A 14,233-nucleotide genomic window follows, 5' to 3' on the forward strand; every position below is an offset into this window, starting at 1 on the left:
AGAGCACTAGGGAAATAGAAGGCATTATTGCATTATATAAAAGGTGATTTAGTTGTTTTCTGAAGGGGCCCCTGTCTCCCTGCTTTCCTTGGTGGTGGACTGGGACACTCTATCCGTCTCCTCCTCAGAAGATAGTCTCTCCATTGCCCCGACTACCAGCTGCCTCTCTTCAGTGTCTGGCCTGGCCAGGACCTGCCCTCAGCGTGTTCCCTAGCCAGCCTAGAGGGCAGCTCAGTGGGAAGGTCTTGAACACATTCCTCAGGGTCAGCAGAATCAGGACAAGCAGCAGAGTGATGCAGCCTGATGGCCAGAAGCACTGCCAGCCAGTCCTTCAGCGTCTTACAGGAAGCTGGGAAGGACTGGGCCGGAGCACCTCAGGACTGCCCAGCGGTGTGGGGCGGGCCATGCAGGGCACTTAGAACTGCCCCTGAGCCTGCATGACTCATCAAAAGCCAGAAGCCTGCAGGGAAGCTGGGGACAGGCCAGGCCAGAGGGGACGGTCCCGAGAACGAGTGTCCATGAACCTGGATGGTAGTGGGGGGACCAGTCCTCTTAGGGTCTCGGCTGCCTCCCAGCCCTGTACCTATCTTTGAACCATGAGATCGAAGGCTTCTTGACCTTCAGAGGCCCTGCAACCACAATATAGATATTCCCTTCTCCTTGGAATTCTGTGGTGGTGGGGGGCCCATATCTTTGTCCCCCCACCTCTAGCCACTGGTGGAGGCTCCGAGCTGGTTTACTCCTGAGTAGGTGTATGTTCACCTGCTAAATGGGGGCTGGGGGCAGTGAGATGTCACCTATCGGGGTTTAAGTGAAAATAACTGAAGAACACAAATACCCATTCACATGGTACTTGTTTGTTTCTAATACCTCCCTCCATTCTGTGGATTATTAAACCGTCATAAATGTGAAAGAGGACTCTCACCAACAGAGCATTCTGGAGAGTATTACAAAAACTGGACCATTATATTAATGTACGAATGTAACAAAGTTGCCCCAGGCTTCCATCATCCAGAGGGACAGAGGTCACAGTGCCCTGGTTCCTCCATCCATAATCACATCTATCAAAACCTCTCTGCGGTGAGTGGGCCTTCCCAACCTGCTGTGCGATCCTTGGGCCAGACTCCATCCCAGACTTGCTGCTGCACATGGAAGTGTGAGACCCCGGGTGTCGCCTCGCCTTGGTCAGAGCTCAGCCAGATCCAGGGCTGTGGCTTTCACGTCCCAGCTCTGGATCCCTTCCTGCTGCCACTCTCAGGGGTGAGGGTTGCCAAATAAAATACAGGACACTCGATTAATTCTCTAAAACTTTAGTATAAATACATCTCATTTGATATTTGGGACATAGTTATACTAAAAAATTCCTTGTTCCTCTGACATTCAAGTTTAACTCCTGTATTTTTATTTGCTAAATCTGGCAAACCTATCAAGAGGATCCAGCACCCCTTTCCTGGACTGACCTCCCAGCTCTGCCCAAAATAGCCCTGGGAGGGGAATCAGAGTAACTGAAGGAGAATCCCCAGACTTCCAGCTGGGCCTGGGGCATGGCCCTCACCTCACCCTCTTCCATGACATTGTTGAGCATGAAGGCCTCCATGCTGAACTGCAATGTCTCATTATTCTGCTGGGACCAAGGGCTGGAACTGGGGCCTATTGAGAGGCACCTGGGGGACAGACAAGAGGCCTGAGGGACCATCACCTCAGAGACTGGTTGGAACAAGTTTCCTGCGAAGCCACAGAAAGACTCACACTGCGGGAACTTCTTGCTCCTTAAAGCCATGTTAAATTAAAGAATGTTTACTCCATTACTAGGGCCTGCGGACAGATGTGTTTAGCCTGAGCAAAGGGCAGAAGTTACAAAGTCAAGAACGAGTGACAAGACTCTCAGGCCCTTACAGCCACTCAGTCTGCATCCTAACTGGGAAGGACAGCACCTCTTTGCCGAGCTACTTACAGCCCAGTTGGGCAGGGTCAGACCTTGGCAAGTTCAGACCAAGCACCAAAAACCAGTGGTTACCATGACCAAGTGCAAAAGACAGACCTCTACACATGATTACACCAGTGGACCAGCTAAGCAAGACCCCAGGATAGGGCTAAGCTCTCTGTCCCCCTCTGTCTACCTTCCCACCCCTTGCAGCCCCAGATGCCCTGTTGAAGATGAGGGTGTATATCCTCTGGGAGCCCACACACTTGCCCACGTAGAGTTTCATGGCCCAGTTTAACACCGGCTAGATGTGGGCTTCTAGGGTCAGCCATGAGCCTTCCACACAGGGAGGTGGCGAGGCACCCGAGGGAAGTGAGGGAAGAGGGTTACTTCTGGTACGTAGTCCCGGCCACCGCCTAATAAGCATCTAGTGCATGCCTGGGAGATCACAGCCATTATTCCACTCTTTCCTGAGTGGTCCTAGAAGTGTTATGCCCATTTTACAGATGCGGTGATGGAGGCTCAGAGAGGTCCTTGAACTTCAGTTCTCTTACCTGACCTCATCTACCAAATGGGTGCACACCTGTCCCACCGGGGGTGGAAGACTGAGGCCAGGAACAGGATGGTGCATGTGGCCCACATTCTGCCCTCCCTGGGAAGTCCTCAGGGCTTCACTCTCCATCCCCTCCATACACACCAGGCCAAGACTCACAAGGCGGTATCGGGAGGGTCACCTGCAGGGGCTGTGTGTTGAGGGCTGAGGACTCCTTGGAGGGGGTGCTGGGCAGGGTCCACAATGGGCTAGCTGCAGCAGAGCTGTTTGCCTGCCCCCCGAGGAGCAGCCTGAGCTGGGGGGGCTGCCAAGAGAGAGGCACTACAGGTCAAGGGGGTCCAGTGGGTCTCCACAGTCAGACTGGAGGGCAAGGCCTGGGCAAGTTCCTCTAGAGGTGGGTAATGGGAGTGGGAGGACTGGATAAGCTGCTCAGATAAGCCTGACCAGCACTCAGCATCCTCCCAGCTGCCATTAGGGGCTATTCCACATATCCCATGTGGACCTCACAACTGCCCCTATTTTACAGATGTAGAAACTGAGGCTGGGAAGTCCTGCTACCCTCTGCCTAAGGTTACATGCAGCTATTAGCTGCAGAACTTAGATTCAAACTCCCAAGCAAGGGCTCTTCCAGAAATATTTAAAGATTGGAGTTGTTATATGGCAAGATTCAGACGATACCAAATGGTATTAAAATAAAAGCTAAATTTACCTTTACCCCAGCCCTACAAGTAACTCTGTGTCAGTGTGAGCAGCTGGCCTGTGTGTAGGCAGACTCATCCCTGCATAGTCTCCAGCTGATTGTTTCTACTGTTTGGGTTCCTGACCACCTTGCCATGCTGCCTCTAAGAGGAATTATCTTGAACCAGAGGGTCTAGGGCAGACCAAGGACCCGAAAGAAGCTGGAGGGTTTTTTAAAAAGAAGAATTTAGGGCAGTTGTTTAGTGTTTGCTGAGCATCTACGTACAGCATGCCAGGCTCTGCCTTAGAGGCCAAGTGTGCAGGATGGGAGTGAGCCCCTACCCCTGAGTTTGGCCTGGCCAGGGAGTGCAAACCTTAAGAAGCAGGACTGCCCTGGACTCAGGAGGTTCCTTCTCAGCCTGGGACAAGGCTGAAAGGATCCCCAGGTGCAGGGTGAAGGTCAGGGAGGAAGAGGAGGAGGTGACCCAGGGCTCTAGTGTCCTAGGCTCAGTAGGGGAGGCAGGAAGGGACCCCAGGGGGCTTTGGGAGGTGGGGCTGAGTGTTGGAGGACACCCGAACAGAGTGACTCACTGGCCATCAGAAAGGAAGTACCCTCCTCCCAGTATCCCTAGGACTGCTGATTCCAGCTCCTGTGGTGGCCCAGGCCAGGTGTGCTGGGATGAGTTACCTGGAGGGGGCTCACCAGATGCACTGCTAGCAGGAGGAGGCTCAGCTCATGGGTGGGGAGGACAGGAGAAAGGCCCCACCACCATCACCCCCGCTCCCAAGGGAGACCCATTGCCCGGCCCTTACCAAGAAGCAAGACCAGAGCAACAACCTGCAGAAGCCCCCTGGGGGCAGCCTAATGAGAAGAAACATTGCCCACCCCTCACAAGCCTCCTTAAATGGGCCCAGAGGAGGCTGAGGAAGAAACGAGCCTCACCTGGAGCCCACAGGTGAGCCTAGGGCACGGCTGAGCTGGGCCAGGCCAAGTATTTCCATGTTCCCCTACCTCTGCCCCTCCACCTGCCTGCAGTGCCTTCTGATTTTAGAAAAGGCTCTGAAGCCCTCCTCACTCACACGGGATCTAATAAGAATAGTAAGAGAGCTGACTTAACTTTCTCATCTGTAGGATGATAATGGCGGCACCTATTACAAAGGGTATTATGAAGGTTCCATAGCAGTGCTTAATGTAGGGCCTGGCGCATAGAGCATCCATGTGGGTGCCATTTGATGACCCTTGTCCAAGGGGAAGGAGAAACATGAAGATGATTCTGTCTGGGAGAAGAAGCTGGGGAGGATTCAAGGAACAAGTACCACTAAAGATGGACCTTGAAGGCAGAGAACAGAGGGAAGTGGGAGTGGGGAGGGCGTTCCTGGCAGCTGGCATGGCCTGAGCAAAGGCACAGAGGCTGGATGTGCTGGAAGAGGGGTCAGGGTGGCATGGGTGTGTCACAGTGAGGGATGAGACTGCGAAGACCTGGACTCTCTGAGTGCCAGGCTGAGGTGTTAGGACTGGACCCTGGGGCTGTCAGGAGTCACGGAAGGTATCAGAACAGAGGAGGGACTCGGGGAGAGTCAGCCACCAGCAGGATCAGATCAGAAGAATGTTCCTTTATGCACTGGGCCTTTAAAGAGTGCCCAAGATTTTAGTTTGTAAAAATAAAACCATGGCGATCACTCTCAGAGGCACATCTTTGGATCACCATCCTATTATTGCCTCTGAATAAATTCTTAGGATTGGGATCCCTGAACCATGTAATTAGCCTATTTTCTCTCTAGGTTAGTCATCCAATGGCACAATTACCATTTATTTGCCCTTGAAATGGATGTCTCTTGCTACAATCATAATAGTGATTAAATAACTCTGTGAACCCAACGCTGGCTGACCTCTTTGCAAGCCATTTCTTCTGTAATCCTTGCAGCAGCTTCAGAGGGTTATTACGGAGAACTGTACAATGTGGAAACCAAGGCTCAGAGAGGTTAGATAACTTGCCCAAGGTCACCCAGCACGTGAGTCAGCTCTGACTCTGCAGAGAGCCACGGGCTGGGAGGCAGTACTGGGCTGGGAGGGATGGGGGAGGAGGGGGGTTGGGATGACTCCCACTTCACAAAACAGGGACCCAACCACTGTGGTTGTAAAGACTAAATGAGCCACATGCCAGGAAGTGCTTAGCAGAGGACCTGGCGAACTAGGAGCCGTTCAATCACCCTGGAGGCTTTTGAATCAGCCAAGGTGGGTGCAGGGAGGTGCTGCCTCCTTGTGGTGAGCCTGAGCATTGCTTGAAGCCGAGGACCCAACTCCCAGCATGCCCCAGGACAAAGGCCACCAGGTGTAGGGGTGGGAAAAGACATCTCTCCACCCGCCCCCACCCCACCCCTGACTACCACCCAATCCCAGCAGGGATCTGCCTCATCCTCTCAGGCCCCAGGAAAGCAATTTCCTATTACACCCAGCATCTGCCACCTTCAGTCTGATTGACCTCTCTGCATGTTTCCCTGACTATCAAATGGGATGTTAGCCCAGTTGCTAAGAACTGTCCCCTGTCCAGGAAAGATGCAGGCTGGAGAGAGTGCTTCCTGCCTCTACAGGGCTGGGGTGTTTGGGGGAGGCATTCCAGCTCCATGGATGGCCCCCCAGAGTAGAGTTGCAGATAAAATACAGGATGCCCAGTTAAATTTGAATTTCAGATAAACAATGAAGAATTTTTCAGTGTACATATGCTCCATGTAATATTAGGGACATGGTTATACTAAAGTATTATTTGTTGTTTAAATCCAACAAATAAAATCTAATTGTGCATCCTATTATTTCATTTGGTATAGTCCAACCCTAGCCCGGAGGGTTCAGTATAGAAGCTGGACTGGGCTGCCTGGGAGGGGCAACTACCCAATCTCTGCTAGGGGCTTTGGCCTCTCACTTCTGGTCTCACAAGCTGGTGCGGGGATTGTCTGCCGTTACTCCTACTTTACCGAGAGGCCATTGAAACTCCCACTGGCTCAAAGCCACACAGCTAATGTGCACAGGAAGCTGGGAGAGAGTTGGGGCTGCTGCCTCCAGAAGTGTCCCAGGCCCTGGCCATAGGGGCTAACAGAGGGTGAGGCCAAGGTCTCTACAGGCCATTAGCACAGCAATGGAGGGAGCCCAGAGGAGGCTCCCAAGCCGGCCCTAGGGGGTCAGAGGCTACCTTGAGGGGATGAACTAAGGGAGAGTGGATTGTAGTCAGAGCAGGGTGAGTCGGCCTGCAGGAGGGGCTGAGGGAGGCTAGAAGGGAGTGTCCCAGTTGGAAGGAACAGTACATGAGAAAGCCCAGTCAAGAGAAACACGGGATTCAAGGAACAAAAAAGGACAGGATGGCTGGAATGAAGATTTGGGGGAGTGGTGTGGGGGGGTCATCCAGGTCACGCAGGGCTCTGAGAGCCACCGCGGGGAGTCTGGAGTCTGTTCTGAGCATTTTAAGAAGGGGTTGGCCAGATAGAGCAGCTTGGAGCGGGGCAAGCTGGAGGCTGCCGCCCTCATCCAGACCTGGAGGGGACAGATAGGAGATGTGGTGGCAGACAGAGGACTGGGAAGAGAAGCTTTAGGAGCAAGGCGGAGCAGCCAGGGAAGAGAGGGGCCTGAGCCCAAGCACCTGGCACTGGGGTAGCAGCCAGAGGTGGGAGGAAACCTGTCATCACTGTCAGCGAGCTGGGGCGGCTGCCTGGTATAGGAGGCAGAGGTTGGTCAGGGCCTGGAGAGGCAGGGACAGGGATGGGTCTGGGTGACAGCTGCTGCCACCCAGGGACCTCCTACCTGCCAGGGCTCTTTGATGGGGTGGCTGGAGGGCTGGACAAGTTAACCTCACAACAGTCACACATACAGCTCAGGAGGCATCGTCCAGAAGTTCCCACCTAGCAGGAGGTCGAGGATGGAGCAGAGAAGGTTCTGCTTAAGTCAGTCCACCTGAGACGAGGGTGGGGGTAGGAGACCAAGGGCCAGCCTGCATTTAATAATTTAAAAACATGGAGGCTGTAAAAGGTCAGTAACCTGCCCATGATGTCACAGCCAACAGTCTGGGATTCAAACGTGGGTCTGGGTCAGAGTCAGAAGTCTCTATTCCCAACATACCTCATGCTACCCACTCCAAGGAACTACTGCAAGGAGGGTCGAGCTCTTTGGCAAGTTAATCTGAACCACAGGCAATTAAGCAAGGTCATGTACATCAGATGCAGGCTATAGGGTAGGGTGTGAGTACACCTTCACTGAATGTGCATCACCTGTTTATGTCCCCATGGAAGGAACAGGCCTTCTTGGCAGCATCATATGGGACCTTTGGGTCCCAGACCAGCAGCTGGCAGTGGACATAAACCTATGGTGACAGAGATGCAGGCCGAGAGATTTTTGGAAGGCGAGGAGTGAGGGGACCCAGACCCTGAGGGCACCTGCTTCCACTCACAGGAGTTAAGGCTGAAGTCCTCAGGGATCTCTCGGGACAGGAAGCCTAGACACCCCAGCTCCGCTGCACCCCTCAGAATCTCCCAGGCACCCCAAGCTCCTGGCAGGCAGCCTGTCCCTACGGGTCTCACCAGTGGGGTGGAGCTACAAGCTTTGAATGGTGCAAGGATAACCACGTGGCGAGGCATGACAGGGACCAAGGAGGGTGTGCAGGTGCCAAGATGCAGGTGGTGGGCATCAGGTTGGGATTCCTGCGTCACTGCCAGGAGGACGTCTGTCTGATTACATTCCTGCAGGAGGCTATCCTCTGGCAGTCTGACCCAGGCTGGCATGGCCAGAGAATGACCTCAGTGAGGACACGGCCGGCAGAGCCTGTCCAGAAACATCCTCCTGACCTGACCCCCGCCTTCAACCACTGCATCTCCAGGATGGAGCAGGGAGGGGGTAAAGTGTATGTGTAGTGGGGGGAGCCTCTCTTCCCAAAGCCAGGCTGTCACAGACCTCATCCCCACCAGCCTGGCCTGAGGATGCCTATAAGCACCTCGTGTGAGCACCTACCATGTGCCAGACATCTGCAAACTTGCCCCCTAGTAATTCTTTACAAGGCAGGGCCACCAGTGGGACAGTCAAGGCTAGAGGGGGCCCACAGCAGGGAAGAGCTAAGGGGCAACAACAGAAGGGGCCTTGGGGCTGATTCTGAAGGATGCTCAGCTCTGGCCAAGATGAAAAGGATTTCCAGCTGAGGAACAGTGGGAGGCACGGGAGGGCAGGTGATGGGGAGGGACACGAGGGCTGGGGCAGGGCTGAGAGCTTACACTCTGCCCTGGGTGGCTCCCAGCTTTAAAGATGGCCCCAAGGATGGAAGGTTGAGAGTGAGTGAGCAAGGAATTGGTGGCAGAACTCAGGTGTCTTAGGGATGCAAGTATGGGTGTGGCTCTGGGGGGAGATGGGAGGGTGCTGGGCTGGAGAGGAATGAGGGAGAAGGCACAGAGGACTGGGGAGTGAAGGGGCTCAGAGCATTTAAGGGAGCCAGGGGGAGCATCAGGAGACTGGGCAGGAGGTCAGGGGGGGCTTGGAAAGGGACCTTGCCTGTGTGGGGTGACAAAGTGGCAGAGAAAGGCCCACCCCACCCCCTCATGGACCCCCAGCTCAGGGCAGGCCATCAGACTCACCTTGCAGCTGCAGAAACCCTCAGAACCCCCATCCTGTCTCACCAGTGGTCCTGCCTGGTCCCTTGGCCCCCACAAATCCCCACCCAGGTACAGGCAGCTACTGGGAAGAATGGTGGAGTTAGACTTCCAGTCTGCACTTGGGCTGTGAGGGGCAGGGCTAGAACTGATCTGCAGCTTAGGGTAGGGCTGAGGGGTCCAGGTCTGCTTCTGCCCTGTGCTCCACACCCCTCCCCTCCCCCCTCCCTCCCAACCCTTGAACTGGTCCAGAATCTGGAGGAATGGCCCCCTCAGCACTCCCAGGCCCAGCAGCTCAGGAGAAGCTCTAAGGAGAATGGGTCACCCCCTCATCCCAGGGACAGCCCCTGGGTCACTCCTTTTTCTCCAGGACTGCTGGATTCCCTCCGGAGAGTCCCATGTGATACTCAAATGGGGACTGTCTTCCTCTCGGGTCTCTTCAGGCTCAGGTGATATCTGCCCAACAGACTGCCCCCCCCGGTGGTGTGAGTATTTTAGGAGGCTTGCGGGAAGAGGGCAGTACCTACCCCAAAGGAGGCTGGCAGCACCAAGGTGGAATCCCAGGCACCTGCAGGGGAGCACTGGTGGGCAGGGAGGTACCAGACAGGCCCAGTGCTGGCCACTGTGAGTGATGTGGGGCAGGAGACTTCAGCCGCCACCTCTGAGGGCCCCCAGCCCTGCTCCCCACCACATCCCAGTTCATCCCCAACAGAAAAGGAGAAAACTCAACTTCTTGAGGATTTATTGGACCGGGAGCTGTCCTGCCTTCCAGCCAGGCCCCAGCAGCCCCTTCACCAGGAAGGGGTTGACAGAGACTCCGTCCTCAGGGTCCTGCTACTGCATGCCTGCATTTCCCCCAGTGCCTGCTGCTCCTCCGTCAACCACGCTGCCACAGGGTGACCCGGCCCAGCTGGTGGGAGTCCTGGGTCCCCAGCTTGCCAAATGATCTTGGCCATATCCCTTGCTTTGTCTGGACCTCAGTCTCCTTACCCTCCATGGGAGGATGTTACTTGCCTGTCAAAAGACAGAGCTGGGACCACCAAGAGTCCAGTCCGGCTCAGTATCGCAGATTCCATGAAAGCAGATGGGGTTCAAGTCCTGTCTGTGAGTCACTGCAGCTGCTGCTCCGAGGTCCTTGTCTCTCAATTTCCATCCAGCTTAAACCCACTCAGGTGCCAGGGCTTCAGACCCCAGGGAGCCAGGCATCCACATCCCCTGGCAGGAGGAGGGAGTTGGAACAGAGCAGGGATGGGCCAACCCACAGGCCAGGTACCAAGGTGGGGTCAGGAGGAGCTGGGCTTCTCCACTGAGGGGTAGAGCTTGCGCAGGCTGGAGTCCAGGAGGAAGTCCACTGACCTGTGGGGCAGTGGAGGGCCATGAGCAGGCGACCAAGGGATGCTAATGGGGGAATGGGAGGCAGGAGGTCAGGGCTAGGGAAGGGACTCCTGGACACAGGATACAAGTGCCATCCAGGTGGTAGCCATCATCCTCTTCTTTATTCAGTTGGGAAAACTGAGGCACAGGGAAGGGTAAAAGACTCCTGCAGGGCCTCAGGGTCAGCTATGTTCCCTTGGGGAAAGACTCCTCTTCCCACTCTCTGTTGGTCGGATTGGCCCCTTCTCTGGTACTAAGAGCAGGCACATGACCCAAGCCTGGCCAATCAGGAAAGGGAAACTTGTTCAGGGGTGGGCACCCAATCCAGGATGGACCAATGACAGCTTTCCTTGGGATTTTTGCCGTGACTATTAAGCTTCTTATGGGGTTTGCTAAACTGGTAGGAGGGAAGCTGGGAGCTGCTGGGAGCCACCTCTGCTCCCATAAAAGGAAAGTGAGTGAATCAAACATGGGGTGAGGTGGGGAGAAGGGCAGCAGGATGGGGAGACCCAGACCCCTAATGACATCATTTGGGAACCTAGATCCAGACATGCCTAAAAGTAGCATAACTCTAAACTTTTCAGTTTCAAGAAACAATTCTTATTTTATTTAACCCAGTTTCAGCTGGGCTTCTGTTGCCAAAACTTCCCCAAATCCACCCCCTCCAGGGTGCACCTGTTCCTTCCTGCCTCTGGTTGTTTTCTAAAACTGGGTTTTCCTTCTGGGAATGTACTTGTCCTGTACCTCATACTCTCAAGGCACCCCCACCTTTATTGCCAGAGCACCTGCCAGTTCATATATCAAGGGCATAGGCTGTCCTTTCTCCCTCAGGAGCCCCAGGTGCCAGCCCTGCCCCTGCTGCTATTGTTTTGTGAAAAGTGGGTACAGCCCACACCTCTCAAAGCTTATCTCCACCTGTAGGGTGGATGATCCCGAGGCTGGGAGGGGCACCTACCTGTCAATGGGGTGGATGATAATGGGGATGACCAGTAGCCCCAGTGCGGTGGTGGTCCACTTGCGGACAGCCAGAGGCCAGCGGGTGGCAGTGCCCAGGACGTAGAGAGAGGCAGCACACACACGGTTGATAGTGAAGCCTGGGATGGCCACAGAGGCCAGAGCCTGCCACACGAAGGTGTCCACCACGGCCACGGTCACCCTGGTGCTGCGGCCTGCCTCAGGGCTCGGCATCTGGTAAGCACAAGAGACACTTCATCCAGAAGGGGCAGAGGTGGGAAAGCTTGTGGACAAGAGGCATGAGGCTGGACCAGGGGGAGGGAAGTGAAGGGGGTGGGGACAGAGCCACACTAGTGTTGGGTTCTGGACTTGACCAAAGCAGGGCTGAGGGTGGACTCGTTCACAACCAGGACTGGGATAGAAACTATGCCACATGCAGGGCAGGGGGACAGGGTGCACCTTCTACATATGGGACTGGGGTATTGGACTGTCCCGCAGGGACTTAACCACAGGCAAGGCTGTGGACTGACCACAGTGGGAGTGAACTGGGGTGGGGGTTGAAGGGCAGGTTAGCACTCACATCTCTTGCCTTCTTGCCCTTGTCGATGGCATCGGCCAGCACATAGGAGCTGGACACACCATAGCTCAGCCACACAACAGCTGCTGGTACCAGGGAGCGGAAGGCCTCCCCTACTTCATTGGCGTAGCCTGGTGGGGAGGGGATGTTTAATTCCCAAGCCCGTGGGTTGTTCCACGAGGGGACACTGGAGGAGCTGGTTCTTAGCCTGCCAAGCAGTAACTGGGTGACCTTAGACAAGTGATTTTACCCCTCTAAGCCTTTCTCCTGGCCTATAAAATGGCACCCTTGACTGCCCACCCCGACTCTCCCTGTGTAGGAGAGTTGAGTACCGCCACCTTTCTCATCACTCACTTGCCTTCACAGACTGGGTTCTGGGAGCATCTGAGCTGATGGGAGAACAGGCAGTGAGAGAGACTCACTAAAGACAGCCCCACTCACCATATGCCTGGCCTCTCTGCGCCTTATCTCATTCTGCCCTCACAACGATCACTCAGTGAGAGAGACCCTGTGCTTATCCCTTTTTGCTAAGTTGGAAACTGAGGCTCAGACAGAAACAGGGAGAAGCCAAGATGGGAGTCCAGATACCCTGACTCCACAACCACTGCCCGGGCATCCAGAGAGGGCAGTCAGCTCACCCTGTTCCTCCCAGCTGGGTTGCAGCTCCCACCTGGGAGATAGACCAGCAGACCCGGAGGGCAGGGCTGGGTAGAACAGAGCTGTGTGACCTTGAGCAAGTCCAGAGACCTCTCTGAGCCCAGTCTCTGCCCTGGCTGAATGAGAACTAAGATCCTCCCACCTTCTCCAGGTTACTGAGCGGCGTTTGGCAACCCCTCCTTCCCGCCACGTGGTGTGGGGTCGCGGTGCCCCTCGCCCGCGCTCACCCAGGTACCGCACCCACGTGTCCCGGAAAAGGTCGCGCTCGGCCCCCCGCGGGGGCATCTCGGACATGGCGCTTCCGCTTCGGCCTCAGCCACTGCAGCGGGTCCTACAGCCTCGGCTTCCACCAGCCTTGCGGTCCGTGGCGGCGGGACCGGCCGAAGGTCCGGGACTGAAGGACAGGTCGTGCTGTCCCCGCCAGCAGGGAGCGTCTGCAAATTCCCCCGCGCACTGGCACCCCTTTCCCAGGCTTGCGTTTTGCAGATTAATTTTCTTCATGTCTTCTCTGGAATTGAGTGATCCTCTTCCAGCACTGACTGTAGCGCTGGAGCCAAAGAGACAGAGGTTCAAATACGGGATGCTGCATTTCATAGCTGTGTGACCTCAGGCAAGTCCGTACTTTTCTGAGCCTCTCTTTATTCATTTGTTACATGGGGAACAGGGCAGGTTCATTCCTGGGATGGTTTCGCGGATTGATTATACAGTCATCATTTGTTGAGTTTACACTACTGACCAGACTGTTAGCCAAGGACTCTAGACGGATCTCTTCTTTAAACCCTCCCACCAGCCTGGGACATCCCCCCACCCTGCCCCATTTTATAGATGAGGAATAGAGACAGGAAAAATACGTCACTTTCCCAAGTCATACAACTGCTGAGTAGGGAAGCTGGCATTTGATTCCAGGTAGTGCTGCTCCAATTCCCATGCTCTTAAGGTGAGCTCAGTATATGAGGCTAGGGAAGCAAATGGTGAGCATCCTGGTGAGGTGAATGCTTGGATGCCCCTTCCCGGCAGGTGCCATTGCTCATCTGTCTAGCACGGGGGTTTAACTGGACCGAGCCTCTTGAAAAAAGAACTTTGAGTGAATGAATAAATGAATGAGGCTGGGGTACAAAACTTGAGGAAAATGAGCAGAACAGAATGAAGAGACTTGGGGTTGATTACTAAAGAGGAAACTCTTCCTCTACTGGACCTCAGTTTACCCACTATAGCTCTGTGAATCCTTTGGGGGTATTAGCGAGCAAAGGCACGGCCTTTAATGACAGGCAGTCCTAGGTCCAAATCCCAGTTGTGTCGCTTATTAACTGTCGGCCACGTCTGTGAAAAAATTAGAGTATCTAATATTTACTTAGCGTATACTTGTATGCTAACTGCTCTGCATGATATTTCTTTGAATCTTTGCAATTACCCAAGGCGGTAAGCACAGGGCTGTTGCGTGGTACCCAGTACGCGCTCACTAAAGAAATTTATTATCATCAAATAAAGATCATAGGCTCCCTACTGAGGGCCCTTGTTTGCAGCCCTGGGAATCTCTATCTTTGTAAGAGCCTGTAGTACAGCCAATTCATCGGTAATCTTCCAGGAAGTTGGGCTAGGGGGCCTAGGCGATCCCTAGCCCCGGAAACATTGGCAGTGCCTGCGCGTAATTAGGAGACGGTCCCTAACGCCACGTGATCGCTGCTTCTCTGCCACCCTCTAACTCCAGGCCCACCGCAGGCGCTGCGCGCGCTCGCTAGACCCGCGTTTATTAGCGCGCTTTGAGAAGCCCGAGTGGGGCGGGGCTTCCGCCCTAACCGTGAAGGCTGACAGGAACACGCTTTGCCCTTAGCAAAGATGGCGGAAGACAGTCGACAAGTTACGCCAATCAGGAAGCATGCTGGCGCCGTGAGAA

At 54.8% G+C, this 14,233-nt stretch overlaps 1 protein-coding gene across 1 annotated transcript; it reads right to left on the bottom strand.

The window, feature by feature from the left end:
- Positions 1-9,502: 9,502 nt before the first annotated feature.
- MTFP1 (mitochondrial fission process 1) lies at positions 9,503-12,762 on the bottom strand. Its single transcript, XM_006184759.3, has 4 exons — positions 12,567-12,762; positions 11,686-11,813; positions 11,107-11,339; positions 9,503-10,133 (listed from the first exon to the last, which is right to left on the bottom strand). Exons 1-4 carry the CDS (start codon positions 12,631-12,633, stop codon positions 10,061-10,063), a joined length of 501 nt encoding a protein of 166 aa, XP_006184821.2. The 5' UTR covers positions 12,634-12,762; the 3' UTR covers positions 9,503-10,060.
- Between the last annotated feature and the right edge of the window lie 1,471 nt (positions 12,763-14,233).

The sequence above is a fragment of the Camelus ferus genome, chromosome 32 (genome assembly GCF_009834535.1).
Source record: "Camelus ferus isolate YT-003-E chromosome 32, BCGSAC_Cfer_1.0, whole genome shotgun sequence".
NCBI lineage: Eukaryota > Metazoa > Chordata > Mammalia > Artiodactyla > Camelidae > Camelus > Camelus ferus.

Coding starts and splice junctions, on each gene's coding strand:
- MTFP1 (XM_006184759.3), bottom strand. CDS start 12,633: ATGTCCGAGATGCCCCCGCGGGGGGCCGAGCGCGACCTTTTCCGGGAC. Junction 11,814..12,566: donor CACGTGGGTGCGGTACCTGG/GTGAGCGCGGGC, acceptor CCTCCCCACCAG/GCTACGCCAATGAAGTAGGG. Junction 11,340..11,685: donor AGGGCAAGAAGGCAAGAGAT/GTGAGTGCTAAC, acceptor TGTGCTTACCAG/ATGCCGAGCCCTGAGGCAGG.